The sequence below is a fragment of the Accipiter gentilis genome, chromosome 2 (assembly GCF_929443795.1).
Source record: "Accipiter gentilis chromosome 2, bAccGen1.1, whole genome shotgun sequence".
NCBI classification, from domain to species: Eukaryota; Metazoa; Chordata; class Aves; order Accipitriformes; family Accipitridae; genus Astur; species Astur gentilis.
Window position 1 is genome coordinate 3,315,560 of NC_064881.1, and position 21,297 is coordinate 3,336,856.

At 38.6% G+C, this 21,297-nt stretch overlaps 1 protein-coding gene across 4 annotated transcripts in view; it reads left to right on the top strand.

Moving 5' to 3' along the window:
* The first annotated feature begins 1,970 nt into the window (after positions 1 to 1,970).
* The window catches only part of RBBP8 (RB binding protein 8, endonuclease), a 44,221-nt gene continuing 24,894 nt past the window's right edge, over positions 1,971 to 21,297 (top strand). For 3 of the 4 annotated variants that reach the window (XR_007509657.1, XM_049829181.1, XM_049829204.1), the window contains exons 1-3: positions 7,749 to 8,018; positions 11,375 to 11,599; positions 16,813 to 16,855. Coding sequence is in view for 3 of the 4 variants with exons in the window: in XM_049829181.1 (XP_049685138.1) it covers positions 11,488 to 11,599; positions 16,813 to 16,855 (155 nt within the window). In the remaining variant the exon portion in view is untranslated. Of the gene's footprint in view, positions 2,062 to 7,748; positions 8,019 to 11,374; positions 11,600 to 16,812; positions 16,856 to 21,297 lie in introns of those variants that run through there. The other variant, XM_049829192.1, reaches the window with a different exon arrangement.

Consider the following 21,297-nt stretch of genomic DNA (forward strand, 5'->3'; position numbering starts at 1 on the left):
AAGTGTAGGCAGACACAATACATTCATATCAGACAGGGATTTACAGTTCAGGATGCAGTGCTTGTGGAAAGGGCTCTGGAGTCTTTAAAAACTTCAGTTTTATGTGGCACCAAGACTGTGGCATATCCAGAACCCAATGTCTCCATCACATTTGGCACTGATGCCCAATTATTCAGTATAGCCTACTGAATCACCAAAACCACTTCCTGCAGTGGACTTTTTGTAAATCTCTTATCCAAGTACTGACCAAGCCCAGCCCTGCTTAGCTGTATGAAATCATAGCCTAAGGTGGTGTGACTGCAAGCACAAACAACATACATCTGTCATTGCAGCTCAGTTAGTAATCCAGTTGCCTTCTTCAGAAATAAGCCTTCCTTTCAAGGCTGTCATATGATGTAGTCTTATAGGAAGGGTTACTTCCCTTTAGTAAAATAATATGAGTAGAGTATATTCAACTATCAGCATTTCTTCTTTTATATATTCTGGTCAATGATGAAAAAACTGCCCACGTTGCACAACGCTGGTTGAGTTTGACAGTAACTTCCTGTTCTGACCACTAGTTGTCTAGAAACTATTAAAATGGGTGAGTAACAAAAGAAGATCTAAAAAATGATAAATTATACCACGATGGGATCATTTTATGAACAAACACAGATTTCTACAGCTACTCAAAGCCTTTGACAACATTCAACAGAGCCAATTTTTTCAAGCCTGAGTGTTTAAATTTAGGTCCCTGAATAAAAAATAAAAGGGACCTGCCTAAGCATAGGTTTAGCAGACTGATTGTATGTACCCATGCTCACATTTCCAGAAATGTTAAACTTCTACAGCTCCTACTGATTTTAGTCAACATCTCTGACAATCACAGCAGGAGATCTGAAAATTATGGTCTATATTTGTATTTGGAAAAAAAAGTAATAAGTTTACACAGATGCAGGCTTCTGTCAGGGCATATCCTGATCTCTGCCTACAGCTTGAATAACTATGCTATATGCAGGACTGATGTGCAAGTATTCTTGCCCCCCAGCCATGAACAAGAAGCAGCACAGCTGCTGTTGCAGCCCATGTACTATTCTAACAGGGCAGCTGCTGTATGCTTCGGAGAAGCAGGGTGTTGCCTTACAAGTAGTTCCTCACAGTTATGGAAGCATGCCCTGTACACTCCACGTTCGCTGACCTGTTTCACCTTGAAATATCCTGTGCAGTAATTCAGGGTGAGCCTGCATGGACCTAGAGCTCCACCGAAGTCACAAGGTGGATAATCTGTGTGCAAGCTCCCAATGTCCTGTCTCCCGCATGTAACAAAGCTGAATCCTATACATATGGTAGGTATACGTCAACACTTAAAGCAGGACTGGAAATAAATCTGAATTAGAGCATAACTTGGGGGTTTTTTTTAGCTGGTCACACTAAAGATTTGGTGTTATTTGATTATAATAAGTCTGTACAGTTAGTGTTATAAAAAATGGTATTTTCTTTCCTGTTTCTCTTTGTACTTATGCTGGGCAAGACCTCTAGCCCAGTGCATCTGCATATAAAATGAAAGAAAATTTATAACAATAAGATCTTGCTACACTTAACAAGGATGTATCACTCCCCCACCCCTCAGTAAATTATTTTGCTGGAGGCTACATCATTCTCTCTGAGTAGTGTGTTGGGAGTTGACAGAGGCGTGAATAATTCACCTTGTATGAAGCCTCCCTGAGCCGAGCTGAGCTGCAGCATGTTGGGCTGGCCTTTGATGCAGACTGGTTGGGCAGGTTCCTGGGCGCCCCAGGAACCGGTCTGACAGGCCTGTTATGCCAACAAATTCTGGTATGATTCCATGCACTCCAGAATGCAGAAACCTGCCCAGCCAGTTAAATGAAAGGCATATTAGGTTATCCATTGCACATTGTATATATCTTAGGTGCAGCAGATCTCCTCTCGGCATTCTCTAGTGTGGTCCACAGTGGCTTCCTCATCTTACTTACACTTGAGGTTTATAGCTGGAGGGGAAGTCAATAGTAAATATTTATCACCCCGATCAAGAACAGAACTTTTCACAATTCAAACAGAAGGGTGAGTTTTGAAAGTCTTTCTTTAAAATTAATTTAATATAACCTTTAGCAAAAATTTCTCTTATGCTTGAAGGGGTATAATGGCTATCTCCTTAATGTGTCTTAGTACTGCCAGACTCTATGGTGCTTGTTGACAGGATTTTTGTGAGTGCAGCTTTTTGACCCTTCTGCGTGCAGCTGAACATCATATGCTCTGTCTGAAAGAGTATCTACTGGAGAGACAGTTCAATGAACTAAGCACAGGAGTGAGAGACAGAAACTCCACTGCCAATGACTTAGTATTTTGAGCAGGTCACTTAAGTATTGCCTATTGGTCTTCTCTTTTATACCGTGTTTTTATAACCTTTGTCTTGTAACAGCACTGTCATTGACAAGGCATAGAGCCATTCCAGTAAGATGTGTGGTTACTAATTCTTGCTAGACTAACTTTTTTAATTCTTCAATTTTATGGAGTGAGTTAATTAAACCTAGGTTTACACATTGAGATTTGGCTTTATGTTAAGATAGGAAACGCACTTGTCATTCTTACTGCTTTCTTTCCATATACTTATTAGAAATTTACCTGTTTAGAATGAATAACGGTGGTGGCAATGGTAACAAAAAGCAGTCCTAATCATAAAGAGTAGGCAGACCTGAAAGTTGTACCTGTACCTGCAACTGAATCCATTCACAGGTTCTGTGTCAAATAAGAAAAATTAAACAGCGTGAAAACAAAAGCTGTGGAATCTGGTAACTGATTAACTACTGGAGCACAGAAGTACTTGCTGAGCTGAATAGAAAGGAATGAAGACAGGTTTTGTCATGCCTGTTAGGACAAAATAACTCTTTAACCTAAGTAAATGTGAATCTTCTCACCATCTGTGTAACTACATTTTTGAAAACCCTCACATAACTACTTCCATCTCCCTTGAAATCTTAATTTTGTCTATCTTTAAGTGAAACAATTACTATTCTCCTTCATGATGTTAAAAAAAAAAAAAAATAAATAAATCAAGAGTTCCCAGTGGATATAAACCACTAGATACAAAAATATCTATACAGGATTATGTAAGACTTTACCTCACACAACAGGAAGCTTCATTTATGGAGGTGTTTACTGTCAGCTATTTCCAGGTTGATGCAAAAATGAACATTATTACTCTTTGGTAGAGTGCCAATAAAAAGTCCTCCTGAGCAGCCTAAAAACCCAGTGAAAAGCAGATTGAAATGACCTTCTCATTAGCAGCATTGTATCTGTGTTTAAAACTTTTTCTTCAAAGTGTGGGAAAAAAGAAAAGAACATAGGGAAAGTTTTGTACTCTCACGGAAGCTAATAATATTAATCAGGAAAAAACATTTCATTTTTATTATCTCTGTTGATTTAGCTATCAAATACTGAAGGAAAACTTGATGAGGAATAAACCATTTTCAAAAGAAAAAATTATAGCTGGCTGAACTGTATGGTTTGCACAGGGACTCTCTGTAGAGTCTATAAAATGCTACAAGAGAGCCTTGATTTCTACAGCTACGGAATTTTAACACAGCACATTTTAAAAATTCAAACCAAATAAATCAGTTTTTTCAAAATCCTGCTTGCCATCCTCTCTCTCTCCAGTTTATGTGTTCTGTTTTATTTGGGTTTTCCTCAGCTGCTTTTTATAGGGGGCAGGAAGGGCAGGGGCTATTGTTTGGTGATTTTTTTCTCAAAAGGTAAGTAAAATATTATTTCCTATACGTTGTTTCTCTTTTGCTTGTTTTCCTGTCCTGAATTCTTGTCGTTCACTACAGTGAAAGGTAGGTGGCATGATTCTGTACACAGACCTGTAAACTTTTACTTCAGCCTTCCAAGCCTGAAACAGCCTTCCAAAGCTGAGATAAATATGCATAACTACTCAGACTAGTCATGTTAACCTGAGAAACATCAGTAGAAGCAAAACATTTCCGCATGCAGCTAACACAAATAGGTGCTGCTGCTTAGAGTCTGAGGAACACTGCACTGGGGTCCTGCAACAGCATCCCTCAGGTTGCCTTTTTTTTTCCTCTCCACCAAGGCTCTCTAAAAGACCTGAGAGTTTCAGTTGAATAAATCCTGGCTGTTTCTGACTACAGATGAGGAGCAGTGAAAGCACTTCAAAGAAGAGGGTTTCTTAAAGTGAACAATGTTACTGGCATCAGGGAATTTGATCTTGGCTCTATTTCAAAGTGGCTACGCAACCAGCTTGAGAACAATCAAATTCAACTAGTGGGGGTGATGGAGTGGCTCCTCCCTATTTTTTCCAGAGAAAGCAACTACCTGTGCCAGACAGCAGTGGTGTGCTCTGTGCACCCTCCCAGCTGTAAGAAATCATACCATTCAGAAGACTGCCAGCTCCTACACTCCCAGTTCAAATCCCGTTTAGGCAGCAGCTGAACTGTGGCACATGCTCTTATTTGCTGCATCTGAAGTTGGGTTCCTTTGATGTCCTTATTGGCAACTGCAACATAAAGTTCATTAAATGAACATGACTATAGAGAGTTAAGCAATGTATTTATCCCTCAGTGCAGATCTGCAAGTCAAGAAGGTTGTAAGAACACTGTCCATGTATGTATATGTGCAATCTACTAAATCTCATGCAAATAAATAAGGACTTCACTATTTTATATATATGTGTATATATAGAGAGAGATATATATATATAGGAAAAGAGTGAGATATTTACCATTGTGTTTAAAGCATTTAAAACATTTAAACTGCAGTTCCCCAGTGGAATTCAAAGCTGGTTTTAATCTTTACATTGGAATTTAAGGTAATAGAAGCAAAAAATGTAAGCTTTCTGCTAATCTTTTTTAACCCTATTCTGTATGCATATGCAGTGAGCTAGGTCATCTTCTGCTACCTGAATGGTTAGAAACACTGATGCAGCCTCTGTACTATCCCACAGAAAAGGGGGGTGGGGGGTGGTGTGTGAATTAAAGGATATTTTGTATTTTATCTGTGCTGCAACATTGCAGTACTCTTACAATAGAAATTCAGTCGCTAGTTGATTTGCTGGTAAATAGGCCAGTCATCAAGAAGGAAGGCATTACCAATAAAGCGTAACTGAAAATCAACAGTTTCACATACTGTCAGATTAAACATTTCAGACAAGCCGGGTCTAAAATGGGCTAGGATTAAGTTAGATTCTCTTTTTGCAGGGTTGCTTATGGATAAGTATTCTGTCACCCAGCTTACTGTGCCATATCAAGGGTTATTTTGAAATCTGGACATGAGCCATGACACCATTGAAAGTTTCGTATCTGTTCAAACGCAACAATGGTGAAGCATTTTTCCCACAGTTTTATTGTCTAGGTGTGTGTGTTTACTCTTATGAGATGAATGAGATGCAGTTCCAGTTAGACTAGTCAGCTTAAGACATCAATATAAGTGAATGTGGAATATCAGACTCTTCAGTAGTTTTCTAGAGCCAATGATCTATTCAGGAATTGGTGGCCAAGTATGTGATTATGGAATACATAAAATCAAATAAATCTGGAAGGGAGGTAAAGTTCAACAGCTGGTCTTAATCCATTATCACTTACTGTTAAATAGATAAGAATAACACTGTGTAAGTTAATGAATTTACTTTGCCGTAAAGTTCAACGTAAGAGAGTATAAGAATAAACTGCTCACACAGTTTATTGGGAAATAAAATGGATGACACAATTATTTTCCAGAGTGCTTCCTGTAACTAGAAAGAAAGATCCAGTTTATGGTAAAATACCTGAACAATCAGGAATAGGGCTGTTTTATTGCTACTTATCAGATCTGTGCGTATATATAACATATCTGTTTCTCTTATCTTTGAGGAAATTACTACTTTCCTACATCACAAAGTTTTAGATTATAGAAGTTTCAAAGCAGAATAAAAAGCTGCCAACAAGCACTATTTAAGATGACTGGAGTGTCTATCACAATGTACTATGACCATTTCTTCCAGAAGATGTAGCTAATTTTAGTTCTGCCATATGTGTACTGATATGATCATGGATCAAACTTACAATGTAAGTAATATGCTGCTGAGCTACTGAACATTGGATTAATTTTATTTTAGTTAAAAAATAAGTTAATGTGAGGAATGAGCAGAAAAGTTAACTACAAGATTTTTCAAAGTACTTAAAAATTCAAGGTATATATTTGATGGGAAGCCAAGAGTATTTTCAGCAAAGGTGAACAACAGATTTAAAGCCTGCTTAATCACGGGTCACCTTGGACTCCTGTCTGACAGTATTTCAAAATACTTCAGAAACGTTGAAATAGTGTTTCAGATCCAATTTTATTTATGCTGTAGCTCCATATTTATGATACTTTCTGGAGATGAGTGATCTGAGTAATGTAACAAGAGTAAGATGGAAAAGCTACTAACAATTATTAAATACCCAAACACCTAACTGTTTTCATACAGCTATTAATCTAGAATGTATGTGTTTGCAGCACTGGCCCTTGCAAACTGATCGCCATGTGTCTTTTAACCATGCCACTAAGCTGTGTCTGCAAGTGTTCTTACACTCACCAAAACAGTCCAGTGCAATCGTGTGAAGGCAGAATAGTAGTAGTGAAAAGCTGTGTTTCGTTTCTATTTCATTACTAAGGAGTACTACAAACTAAAAATCAAGGGGTTTATCTCATGGCAGACAGTTGGGTTGGTCCCAATGTATGGAAGAACATTGAGCTGCAATTTGGGAGAAAAAAATCACATCGGCAAAAATCTCAAAAGCGACACAAAAGTTCGGCTGCCTTATGCCATACTAATTATATGAGCCTACCCGTTTTCACACTTACATAAAACATTAAAATACGCTCTAGGCTGTTCTGCTGCACGCTAAATGACAAGCCCATGGAATCTGTTAAGATCAAGATGGGGGAGGGGGGTGGGGAAGGGGGAGAGGAGGTGAGGAAGCACCGCAAGTACACTTTCTGTGTGTAAACCCCAGCAATCAGCAGACTACAAATCCTGCCGAAAAGGCAGGTTTGGCAGCATAACCTGAATGCTAGCAAGGCCACTGCTGCCACAGCAGTATATCCCGCAGATCTTTACATCTAAACCAGCAAGAATTTCTTTCAGGTAAGCTATGCCTGTACGGGCAGCATTTGTTCTAATGCAAGCTCTCACGCACGCCCTTGCTTTTCCATAGTGTTTTGTGCCTGCTGCTGTGCTTTAACCGTGGCATCTGCCAAGGCCTGGCTCATCCCCTTGGCTTTCTTCTGGCTGCTCTGTGGAAAACCCAAACGCCAGGCCAGCCACAGGCCGAGGAGGAGAGGGCTGGGACAACGCCCGCCGGGCGCGGTGGATGCCCGAAACGGTGGGGCCCGCGGGCCCTGAACGCCGGGCGTCCCGCCCCGCGGCGGCTACCCCACGGCCGGGTGGGAGGGAAGCCCCTCACAACAGCCCCGCTCTCGCGAGAGCAGTGCGGAAGCCTCGCGAGAGCTGCCCGGACCCCACCTCCCTCGGCAGGAAAGCCGCTCGGCCCCGGCTTTGCCTTTTCCCGCCGTTTCGCGCGGAGCTGCCGGGAGCCAACCAGGTAACGGCGCGCGCTCTCCTCACCGCCGCCGCCTGGTAACGGCCGCGAGCGTGCGGTTCCCGCTCCCGCTCCGCTCCGGGGACGGGCTCCGCCACAGCTCCCCGCCGCCAGCGGGGCCTCCCTCCCGGCCCCGAGTCCCCTTGGGTTCCCGCGGGGCACGTTGCAAGCACTGGCCCTCCTTCCGCCGGGAGCCCCCGGCGGGGGAGCGGGTCGCGCTTGCCCGCTCTCTCCGTTTCGGAGGCTCCGGCCGGCCTCGGGCCGGTCGGGAGAAGGGGCGTGTGGGACATGCCCGACCCCTCCTTTGCCGTCCAGACTCCCGGGCGTGACACAAGCCTGGCGGGAAACTGGGGCGGCTGAGGCGCGGGTGCTGGCTCCCGCCCGGCAAGCTCTCAGGCGCTGGTCATGGCAGGATTTCTCAGAGCACCCCGGCGTGTCTTACGAGTGAGTTTTCTCTATAGTGTTTGTGCAGAGGGAAAGGGGGGTCGGGGGGTGGGTGGGGAATCACCGCTGGGAGGTACAGGAGAGTTGAGTTTGTAGGAGCAGCTGGTGCTCAGGGGCGTCAGGGGTTCTGGAAGCGTTTGTGCTCTCCCGAATCACAGAGAGGCAATGTGTTCCTGTCCGCGAAGTATAAATACAGATAAGAAGCTTCTGTGCTTTATCGGTGCTAACTGCCAGTGCTGATGAAGGTGTGTGTAGGAAAGTAGTCGTTTATGAAGCTGTGCAGAGTCTTACGATGCCGGAGGGAGTTGGTGGTTGGACGAAGAGGGACATAGAAATGTTTAGGTTGTTCTGTGAAAGGCTTAGGAGGATAGGAGCAAAGCCCCGTCTGAGAGAGCGGCCGTGCTCCGTACCTGCATACAGCAGCAGCAGGATATTCGGGAGAGGGGCTAGCATTGTACTTCCTTCCCCCTCAGGCAGCTTTCAGTTCTCTCCCTGCCTGCAAGCGTCTGTACATCTAGCTTAGGCGTTTTTTCCTTAAGGACTGGAAAGTCCTTTCTTAGGACCAGAGGGTACGCTAAGAAGCTGACATCACTAAACGCCTTTTACACCTGTGCCACTGCCCAGACCTGTTAAAGGCTCTACTTGAACACTTGTTGGGGACCCTCTATGTGAAGACAGGTTGAACACCTGCAGAAAGCAGTGTATCATTTGGGGATGTTGAAGCAGGTGAAGCTTAGGAAAACACGTTGCTCTCTTTTTCCCTGTTTGTATTCAGTGACTGTACTACTAATCATTTGCAGAAACTCTGAGCAAGTTTTGTGCTTTTTTTTCTTTTTCTTACAGTCATCTTTGGGGAAAAAAACCCCAACAAAATAAAAACACTAGGGACAGCCTTTACTACTTCTAGAGTCAGATGCCTTTTTCTTGAAAATTATTCATCTGACTTACACCTAAGACAGGTGAGAGCAAGTTTGTTGATTTCACTGCTCTAACACTTGACACAGAAAAAGGTGGTTTCTGAAATATCTGTTGTTGAAAGTAGAAAAATAAGAGTTTAAAAGACATTCCTAATGTCGCTAGGCAATCGGTTCCACAAAGAAGCATTGTAAGATGGCTTAATGTGACTGCACACAAAGTGGAGCATTTCAGCTGCAAAGATGCAAGCAGATTACTGCTCAACTTCCTCTGAAGAATTGTAGGCATTGCTAATTTGAAAAGGTAATTTTATCTTCAATTAAGGACTTCTCTTAATATAAGAACATTTGCTAACTTGAAACCAGGTACTGAAATGGGCACTGAATTTTCTATGAGCACAGCGTGTTAAAGCAAATATGGAGCTACCTAATTAATGATTACTGAGTGTTCTGTCAGCTCCACTACTGTAGTGTTGAAGTATCCTGTTGTGTTTTAACCCCAGCCAGTAACTAAGCACCATGCAGCTGTTCACTCACTTCCCCCCACCCCCTGCAGTGGGATGGGGGAGAGAATCAGGGGGAAAAAAAGCTAAAACTCCTGGGTTGAGATAAGAACAGTTTAATAGAACAGAAAGGAAGAAACTAATCGTGATAATAACAACAAAAATGATAAAATGACAACAATAATAAAAGGATTGGAATATACAAAACAAGTGATGCACAGTGCAATTGCTCAGCACTTGCTGACTGATGCCCAGTTAGTTCCTGAGCAGTGATCTGGCCCTCCCAGCCAACTCCACCCAGTTTGTATACTGGGCATGACATCATATGGTATGGAATACCCCTCTGGCCAGTTTGGGTCAGCTGCCCTGGCTGTGTCCCCTCCCAACTTCTTGTGCCCCTCCAGCCTTCTTGCTGGCTGGGCATGAGAAGCTGAAAAACCCTTGACTTAGTCTAAACATTACTTAGCAACAACTGAAAACATTAGTGTGTTATCAACATTGTTCTCATACTAAATCCAAAACATAGCACTATACCAGCTACTAGAAAGAAAATTAACTCTATCCCAGCCAAAACCAGGACATACCCTTATACTATAGTGTTCCTGTGTTGTTGAGAATAATGCTTTGTTCCATTTATTCATTATTTTTATTCTATTTTAAAGACAGCCAGACTGAAGGAAAAGTGACTTGCACAGAGATATGAGAAAGGAGACTGGAACCAAGGCCTCCAGGCCTTACACTAGGTCACTGACCACTGGACTGAACATTTTATCATGGTGAATCTAGGGGACCAGCTAAACCAGTAGCTGCAGTCAGATATTCCAAGTTGCTTGAAGGCTCTTAAGATAGGCAATGCAGCTTCTTGACTGATTGTAGACCTTCTATCATCTGAACTACAACTATAACTTGTGCCTCAAAAATTAGAGAGCCAGTTGCTCATTTTATTTGTCTATATAGACATTGTGGTTTGCTTGCTCAGGCTGCTCCTTCAGGAATAGTACAAAATACCTGAGGGTTTGTTTTTTTTTTCTTACTGAAATTTGTATTGCAGAGTAATAGAGACAGCTGTGTCCATGTGGTAATGAAACAGTACCTGTTCAAAAGTGTTTGTTTAAAATTGACCACATAAAAATGGGGAGAATTTAGAATGTCCGGTTTCATACACAGGGAACTGAAGGACAGGGAGGTTACATGAATATTTCAATATTGGACATCCAGTGCCAATAGAATTGAACCTTACCTTGGCTCAGACCCAGATCTGAGTACCATGCTTCCCCTGCAGTTTACCTGAGGGCATCATCTGTGCTAAGAAACCCTCTAAAAAAAATAAGAATTATGGGTAAGATTGTTTGGAGTTGTGTAGGCAGTTTGGCTTTTAATACAGAGCTGTCTGATAGTTCTTGTCAAATACTAATGATTTGGAGGTTTATAAATTTTGAGATTACTCTCCTATTACCTTTTCATCAGGGAGTGGGAATCATTTCAATGTAGAATCACGAAGACTTCAAGGGAATATGAGCTTTTTTTTGCAGAAGTGTGTCATTTGAATCCATGTTTATGTAAAAGATGTATATATATACAAACACATGTCTGATAAAACTTCTGACAAATGCTTTTGCTGACAGCCAGATTTTGGAAGCATGGGTTACTTTTGGCAAGCAGGAATTCTGTTTAACTGTAGCTTTACATAGGAAAAGAAGACGGACTTCTAAGCATCTTAATCTAATTTTAAGTTTATACCTGTTTAAGGGCAGGGGGGGAATTCTGTTAGTTTATAACTACTTTTAGCAAAATACTTGGCATCTTCCACACTTTCAGGGGGACTGTCAGTATACAGTACAGCTCGGCAAGGATAGGCAGTAAGCTAAGAATTTCATCCATGGCTGCAAGTTACACTCTGATAAATGCAAATGTAATTGTTGTCAATCTGTCATTGCAGGCATACACCTGTCTTCAGAAACAGTTTCATAAGTATGTAATCTAAAACTTAAACTGTGAGAGTGAGCCAGTTCTGCAAATAAGTCAAAGAAGTTAGGACCAGAAAAAGGCAAGATGAATGCATCTGGAGGAAGCTGTGGGAGCCCTAGTTCTGCAGAACCTACAGGAGATTTCTTCAAGGAATTGTGGTCCAAACTGAAAGAATGTCATGATAAAGAAGTACAAGGTAAATTGTTAAAGTTTGGGTTCACAGAAGGCTGTCTGTTACCACAGAAAATCTTTGAACCAGAGTGCCACTCTGTCTGCATGGACTATATAGATTTTTAATGTCTTATGTTATGTGGGAAGTTGGACTGGAGGATTACAAATGATCCTTACAGATTGACCACCTAAGCCTGGTTTAACAGGATTAGATTTAAACTGTCAACAAGTATAAATGATTTGCTAGGTCAGTGAAGAAGAAGTAACACAATGTTAGATGGGATCTGTGTTCTCTTAGGAAGTTATTTAAATATTACTTTACCTTTAATAGATTATGATTCAAAGTTTCCAAATCAAGCTATTCAGTGGAAATTTTTGCTTTTTTCTTTTGCCTTTGGGTTTAGTCATTGGGTTCAGATACATTAAAATGGTTTGCGTTGTTTATTTCCCCTAATTTGTGCAAAATACCACTGCAGATTAATATTACTGAAAAATATTTCTTCAGTTTTTAGTGCTCCAAATCTTCTCATCAAAATTTATAATTGAGCCGTTTATTCTTATGTTAGGTTTTGTGACCTCTGATATCAATTTTACTATGGATTGACTGTTAGTGTCCATTTGTTCTTCAGTAGTGCAGGACATTAATAACACTCAAAGTAAAGATGAATTATTACACTACGTATTTATATTCTTATAATATTGTTTTACAAGTAGTATTCATAAAATGTTTTGCTAAAAATACTTCGTAAGAAGTTAAAATTTTGGTCTGCTAATCTCAGGTCATACAATCCATTCTTTTGGATGGAATTAGAACAGTATTTGACTGAATCTTCCAACAAGCATATCCTTATGCATGAAATAGTATTTATATTAGGCTGGAATAAAAGCAGATGAGTTTTTGTGAATTAAGAGCTTTAGTCATGCAAGTGGATCTTTGTAGTCAGACCATTCCAGTGGCCTTGGTTGTTTCCACCAGCCTCAAACCAGTTCCAGGTCTGTCCATTTAGGTCCAGTTATATAATCACTTCTTAATTCCAAAAACTGTGGGTGATTGTTTTATAAAGTATAGAAGTTTCATACCCCGCACTGAAACTCTTGACTCAACAATTTGCAACACTGGGCCTTGACACTTTGAGTTAGTAATTTTTAAAAAACACCAAACAAACAAAAAAATTTCTATCAGTTTGGCAACTGAAAGAAAAGATATACCAGATAGTAACATTTTGTTACATTAAAAAAACTATGTGTAACCATATGAAATACAATTTTATATTGTGCCCCAAAACACAAAAAAATTTCTTACTTATTTTTTGACCTTTTTTTTTTTTTTAATTCTTGATGGTTCTTTTCAGAGTGTGTGTGATGTCATCTGCAGATAAATGTGGAAGTACTGACAGAATGGGATCTGGCAATCTATGGCATGTCTGAACAACAAAAACTGAACAAACAAAAAGCTCTAATGTAGAGGGTAATGTTAAGTGACCCCTTCTCTAGTTTCTTAGAATGTGCAGCACGTGATTTTAAAGTTTTGGTTTTCTTTATGCAAGTGAAGATACTCTTTAGAATGCATGCTGGGTGTGGCCAGATAATTTTGCCACTAGGCAGTCTTTTTCATGCCTAGCCCTTTGTCAGTATGTCCCGCACCGTGTTAGGTAAAATTAGGTCTTCCATGATAACATCAAAGACATGCCTGAAGGATAGTTAATTTTTTCAAAAGGTGGGGATCCTCTTATAGAAAATGGTACTGGAAGATATTTTAGAAACATCAAACACAGGCTTGCCTGGACTTTGCTTGTTTCTGAAGTCTATAAATAAGAATTAAAATTGACTCATGAGTTTCCAATCTAAATGTCAGCAAAAAATTATTTTAAAGATGGTGGAAGGTGGATTAAGGGAAAGTTAATAGTTAGAGAAAAAGCTTTTTGCATGTACAATGCACACGATAGTAAACAGTGTAATGGTGGAATTCTTATTATTTATTACAAATCCATGAAAAGTAGGATTTATGACACATGAGCTTCAAATGATCAGGCATATTATACAAGTTATAATATTTATATATCTATAGAATATAGACTAGAGAATACTTCAAACTCATAGTTTGAAATTGATTTTATTGAATTTTTATATTACTATATTGTAAAGGGTGTATTTTTCCACCATGTTAGCTAAACAAACCCAGCTTCTTATTCTTTTAAACTGATCACTTGCAAAAAATTCGAAATTTTAGCCCTCTTCAGACAAACTAGCTATCGCTTTCTCTCAAATTCATTATGTGACAGTGGGTAGGATTCCTACAACCCAGTTTCAAAAGATGTTGGGCATGGTCAATGTCAGTTGATTTTTTTTTTCACAGAATTCAGAATTCCTCAGCAACTCAGAATAATGGTCATTAAAACTATGTTTGCTTTTATCTCCTACCTGTAGAATGTGTGGTATACTTGCATAGTGCTCACAAATTAGAATGGAATTTAATAATGCTGTTTATAAAGTGACTAATTTCTGCAGGTGTTAATACTTGCATCTAGCTCAAAAGAATTGCATGGATACTTGCTGCATGTTGGTCTTACTAACATGGTTCCTGAGGATGAATTCAAGTCTAAAGCTCGATACTAAAAAGAAATGTATTTTAGCACAGAAATGTGAGGAGAAGGTTTTTTTCAATTATTCCTTACCTATGAAAAGCAGAAGATACCAATAGGGAAAAAACTGTAGTCATAGACAGAGAGAAAATTATGAGGAAAGCAAACTCATCGATAGATTGTGTAGGAAAGGAAATTGCTGGAAGCTCCTCAAAAGTAAATAATTATAGAAAACAGGGCTGGAAGGGATTTTAGGAGGTCATCTAGTCCATCTCTATAGCCGTAAGGTAGGATTATGTCTGTGTGATTGCTGAAGGAAGCTTGTCCAACCTGTTCTGAGAAAACTCAAGTGATAAGAGATTCTGCAGTCTTCCAGGCACTGTCAGTTTTAAGAAAGTGGATTTAATGCATTTGAACATTAATCAGAACAGAAATTGTCATAGCCATTAATTGAGACATTACAGGTACGTAGTCTAATCAAGTTGCAAGTTTCATAAAATAGTGTTGTGTGTTTAATTAATCTGCCTGGGGATAGGTCAAAGAAAGTCTACATCACTTTAATGGGGACAGTGTCATTTAATAAAGCACTTTTGAGCTTTAGGTAACGTAGATTTATATAGTCTGCAGCTTGTCTATTCCATAGAAATATTGTATAAAAGATAAAATTTAATTGGGAATGTACATAGTGTAGTTCTATGTAAGTTTATATGCTCACTAGAGTGTTAAATAAGGAAATCTGAAAAAGCAAAGCTCTTTAAATGAGTATGCTTAAAAGCCCCCAGCACTCTGGAAAAGCAAAAGGAAGAGATTACACCCGATGTAGTAATTCAATGCTCTTGGATAAATGTAACAAACTGGTTTCCTGCCTTCTCATTGCAGTCACTTGAATTAAGAAAAAATGCAACCTTTAAGTAACTAGTTTGGTTCCTCCTGAATTCAGATGAGAGGGGAGATAGTGTTACCTGTAGTATGGTACTGGGCCTTTTGAGCACTGCCTCTTCGATTTGTGGCTCAGGTTGCCAATGTTACAATCCTAAATACTTGCTGAACAGACTACCTGTTCATACAGGAGGTGCATTGTTGTGCAGCTTCATTCCTTCCGATGGGTGTGGAGCAGCATTAAAGCACACTTTATAGGGGTTCTAATTGCAGATGCCTAATTGACTTGATGAATAGCAACTACTTAAAAAAATAAACCCTCTTTCTATGCTGATCTGCATGATAGAACATAACATCTCACAGGTGTTGAACACTTAGAGATAAAAAAAATCCTGCTATATTTCCTAAGAACTTTTTAAAGTAGCCTTTGTGCATTTTTATCTCATTGTCTCACTGGCATCTTGTAGCAGTCTGTGACGTGGGTTCACTGAGGTGCTAGCTGGCCTGACTTAACATTTTAAGTGGCCTGAAGACTGAACCTTCTCAAGCAAGTAGTTTTCCCCTTTGAGCTGTTCCCAGTTGAGTATGGTAGGGGAGAGAAAAAAGAAGTCTATTAGCTGCCTTAACCTACATTTTTTTTTATAGTAAGATGTAATATCTGGTATCTGTTTTGGTTTAAATTCAGAATTGTCAGAAGTTTTCTTAAAAGTGTTCTGGTTTTGTAAGTTTATCCTATTATGCTAAATGACTAATACTTTTGCAAGAAAGCTCACAAGATATCTTATAATCAACCTGAAGTTGCTCACAACATTGCATAGTTTGAAGAGAATATGGCATTAGGAAAAAATTGTTACATTATTTTCTGATGTCATATGAAAATTTCTATTGGATTTGTATTTAAGAAAATGTTACATCATTGGACTCTGATTATTTCTGGAATGGCCAGCTTTTGTGTAGGTAGTAACACATAAACTTCCATAGCGCTGCATCTCACTTCTTAAGCTGTGCCGTACTTAAAGCACCTTTTATCTTCCTGCCCCTGTGCACATACACATGCACCCAAAACCTTGCAAGCAGATTGGCTGGACTGCTGTCTAGCTCCTGGGCTGTCAACTGGCCACTCCTGCCGAGAGCATGGTTGTAGTTGCAAACCTTTTTACTTCTAGAAGCACAGAACATACGTTTAGGAGTGGGAGAAGGGCCCCAGATGAAATATCATTCCTCAGTTCACCTTAACATGTTCCAAAGAAGCCTTGGGTCAGAGGGTCTTGTAGCATACCTCCAATAGACTATGTTGTCCTTTTGTGCTTTAAAGCCTTGAATCATGTATTTTTAAGGTTTCCTTTACATACATTGTAATACATGTTTAAGTTAAGTGGTTGGATGCTACATTTCAAGTGTAGTATTATGCATTTATGTGTATACAGAACATATTTTATGCTACTTCTGTAGGCATAGTCAATGAAAATATATTGACAGTGCTTGGTATTCATGTGTGGTTTTTTACAATGGTGCTTTTATCCTGTTGAAGTGGCAATCTGCATGTTTGATAAGAAGTCCCTATATCCCAGAGATCATAATAGTTGTATTTGTTTCCAAGATCCTGTAGAACGTACTCAAGAAGTCTAGAATGAACCATTTTCTCTCCAAATTAGTGACATTTTTTTCTCTTTTGCAGATGTTGTTGGCAAAAGGAGAGTTAGTTTATTGTTTCATTCTTTTTTTTTTTTTTGAATCAAAATTCTATAACGCGCATTTTCTTCTTTCCACTTTTCAGGCTTACAGCTGAAAATATCTAAGTTGAAAAAGGAAAGATGCTTGTAAGTACTCATCCTAATGATCTAATTTATTGAAAGAGAGTCTGAGTACCATTAACGAGCCATAATTCTTGTAATATCAATTAAAGTTTCATGGATTCTTCCTTCAGACATGTACAAAACTCTGCTTACTTTAATAAATCAGCTGAAGTAATCTAAAGATATAAGTAACTCTTTATAGGGTGCGTAACCTGAACACCAGGTCTGCCTTACTTGAACAAATGACTTTTAAGGCCTTCTTATTTACAGTATTTCTAGGATGCCTATCAAGATGTTGACATTTCTAATATGGAAGATAATTAGGGAGACATTTTAAAATTGAGGTCAAATCTGTAAAAGAGAAGTAAGTGACAAAACAACATGCCAACTATTTTTAGATTTTTTTTTTTTTTTGCTGCATGTTTGCCTTTAGTATCAGGTGTTGTGCCTTAACTCAGCTTTCAATCATTCAGTAAAGATTCTGGTAATAAACTTGCTAATTTTCACTCAGTTCTTATATTTTAAGACATATGTAACTTCTTTTGCAGTCATTATTTGCTACTAATTTTTAGTTCTGTTCATTAGAAGCAATTTTGGGAAAAAAATCTGATTTACATGTACGGTAGAATCACAATATATTTTTACGGCATTAAATCAGCTTTTATTTTCCTTCTGCTGACTAAAGCCTTATTTAATTAAATGATAAGAGATATGCTAATGTGATTATTTAAATTTTTACTTCAGGTTTAATTACACTAATATTATGTTAATATTACATATGACCTGTATTATGAGTTGCACTTTATAAAGTGCTGTGTAGGAGGAATAAAAATAAATTACTTGATCTTCTTCCACTTTGGAAAACATCTAATTGTATTAGATATGTTAGAGAAATCAAACTCTTCTTAAAATTAGCAAAAATATTCCATATTTGCATTCCCAGCATTTCCATCTGAAGTCAAAGATATGCAATCTTAGTTTTAAAGTGTAGCCCCCGTGCTCTCCAGCATAGTTTGTGCTTTTTCGGAATTAATATTTGTATCATCAACTAGTCAGTTTTCTTTCTCATTAATTCCTGTTAGGTTTTTTAGTTTTCTCTTTTTTAGTTGCATTTTTCAAATTGTATAAGCAGGAAATAACCCTCCCCTAGTCTAGAAAAGTTAGGTCATTATGTGCTTTTTTGTACAATAATAAGGAACTCAAGCAACTCTCAAGCATTTTTTACAGTTATTGTCTAAACTCCCTGATGTGCTTTATATTTCTGGTTGGGAGGGAAACAAAGGTGTTATTTCCATAGGAGTAAATTCCCACTAGTGGAATCCATCTTTCCTTTTCCTGTAACATGAGGTATGTAAATGCATCTTATAATGATACTGGCTTTTCTAGTATAATTTGATTGTACTACAAAACATACTTAACTTGCTGTCTACTTCTATTATAACTGTTCTTCTGTAATTATAACTGTGTCTCACTTCTGGGAAGATCGTTCTTGTTTCTTTTCACTAGGCTTTTGGAAGAAATTGCCTTCAGTTGTGTGATGCTCTTTTCCCTAGATATCTTTTTGCATTTTGTTTATCCTTTGTAGTGCTCAAACATCCTCTGAACTTTTGTTTTGCTTATTTCAGTTAAATATTGCCCATCCTGCTGGCATTTGATAATCCACAGTAGCACTTTGGTGCTTGCAGAGCAGGTGCAAGTGTTTTATTTGCAGTTTCTGAGGGTTAAAGGCTGCAGAGAAGCTGCTAGAAGATAGCAGTGGCAGCTGAAGGAACAGTTCAGGACAGAATCACAAGGGGAAGGATTAATCACTTCTGCAACAGCTTCCACTTTATTCTGGTACCATCAGGATTCCCTGCATTTACCAAGCAATTCACCAAACCTGCAGCAGCGTTTACAGTCCCAAGAGTACCTGTGTGGCTAACTCCCTGTTCTCCAGCATATGCACCTGCTCCTCAGGATCAAGATTTGTCAGCTTTTATAGGGCTTCTTGTTCAATCTCCAACACTAGTAGAACACAGTATATACTATTTGCAGCTGCTGTTTAATTGTGTCTAAGAGGTCACAAATTATTTAAAAAAAAAAAAGTGGCAATAGAGTCCAGTTGCTTATTTGGTCTGTCAGTGAATTTTTAGTCAATTGGAGACATGAATTCATATGACCTTTATCAAGATTTTGAGTTCAGGTTGTATCATGGAATGTTGCCATATCTTTCATTAAAATCCAAATAGCATGTGTGTTGTTCATACTTTAAATATATGCTTTCTGAACATTAAGATTGATACTGCAGTATCACGAGGAATATATTTATGTTAGTAGGTGAAATTATATTAGGTTATTGGATGGCTTTCCACTTTCTTTCCTGGAAAAAAATCAGTTTAACATTTTATTATTTCTTATGTATAATTCACAAATTAAGTAGTTATTTCATTTTTAATCTAAAAGGATATAATTAAGTTATTGTTAACTTAACCTGGTGTATCATGAGTTGCTTCCATGTTCTGAAATCTTAAATTGATCAGATAATTTTCTAGATGATGAATATTACTAGTGATGTGACTGAACACATACTGAATGATTTGATTATTGTTTGTTGGAATCTTTCTACAATTACCACATTGTAGATACAGTGATCTTACATTGGAGGTCTTGTTCTCCTTGGTGCATCTGAATACCTGAGGTTTAGTGTTTCAGACTTGGTAATCAACTGACAATGAGTGCCTTATTTTGTATCCCACTTCAGCATTGGAGCTAATGACTTGTAAATGCTAAGTCAGAGACTGTTCATTATGCAGAGTGCCTTCATAGCCAAAAATGTCTGTCATGTTTATCAGGTGCACTGGAATTCTTAAAAAAAAAAAAAAAAAAAAAGCCTAGTTCTTTGTCACATCTTAGTGTGACATTTTATAGGGTTTAGGTGGAAGGCATGGAATATTGGTGTGTATTAATGTCTTTATTTTATTTTTTAACAAATAACTTTATGCCATGGAATGACTTCAAGGTAGCTTGAGAAAAGATTTTAAAATTTGATGGTTTAGGCCTTCTGTAAGTTGCATAAACTGAAAACAAGGAGACTTTTTTATGCCATAAACCTCAGAAAAATACGGACTGCTTTTGTCAGACTTTTGCCATGGCCTGGCTGTATTTTGTTACTGAACTGAGGTAACAGAAATTTAACACTTTGTCCTCCCCAAGTGAAGGTACAAGTCTTAAATGGTCTCTCATGCTGTTTCCATGTAACTGTTTTATATGTTTTATTTGCAGCTGAAAAGGACAACATTGGTCTGGATGGTAGTACAGAACAATAAAATATCTGTACTTAAATTTCATAATTAAAATATGTCTGTGATTGTACACTGCGGAAGCTTCTGGCTGTCCCATTCACTTTATGACCCATGATTGTTGTATTACTCTACTACCAGCAGTACGAAAATGTTTGACTAACATATCTTAAAGGGATAGTGCCAATTTAAAAGTGTGTCTGTGTAAAAGAATTTTATCAACAAGTTAGTAAATATGTTTTCATTTCCTGTTGTGTGTGTGCTTAGCAGCTTTCTGTGAGCCAATTTCATGGCTTCCTCAAATAATCCATCTCGGGCAAACTGAAAACAAACACCGGCTTTCATGAAATATACAAAGGATTCCATGGTAAAGAGAAGAGCTGGGAATGAATTCTCAGAAGTTAGTCGTTGTCATGTTACATAGATTCAGCTGCTTAGCTTTTACTGAAAGTAAATTTCCTTGTAGAAAAAAATTGTGTGCCTGTTCCTCATACCTTGTTTGCATCTTGAAGAGGGAGCTAAAACTGGGCAGTTAATGTTACTGCTTTTCCTTAGCTCTTCTGAGGAGGAAATGTTCTTTGTTAATTAAATAGTCCTGGCTTTTAGAGAAGGTATTTTCCCCAAGATTGTCTGTTTCTGAGCTTTTGGGGAAGAGAATTCTGTTCTCTTTGTATTCATATTATGGGAATCCATGTTATGTAGACTCTCAGAATTACTTCTTGAGGAACTAAACCTCTAATGGATCTAAAGGCTTGTCAGAGTTTTACAAACCTAATGTGGTTTGCCACACTGCCAGATGCACTATGACAAGACCAAAATGACCTGATTGTGAAAGCCCCCAATTAGGTTCCCAACAGCTCGGCAACACAGTAAAATAAGAGAAGTGCTTGAGCTTATGTTTCCTGAAATTGTTGCTTGAATACTACTAGCTTTTATGCCTTGACTATCATCAACTCTAATTTTTGTCCTGAGCAAAAACCAGATTCATCAACAGAAGCTCAACTGTAATATGAATTAGAAACTAGCTGCTCCTTTCCTAACTCAGACATTTCTAAATTAGCATTCATCAGAAACACTTGCTTCATTTATCTTCAACTTAGTATTTGTGCTGATGATAATCACATTTCCCAAGAATATGAAAGAAACATGCCAGAGAGAATTCTCTATTGAAAAACTAATAGCTGCAAT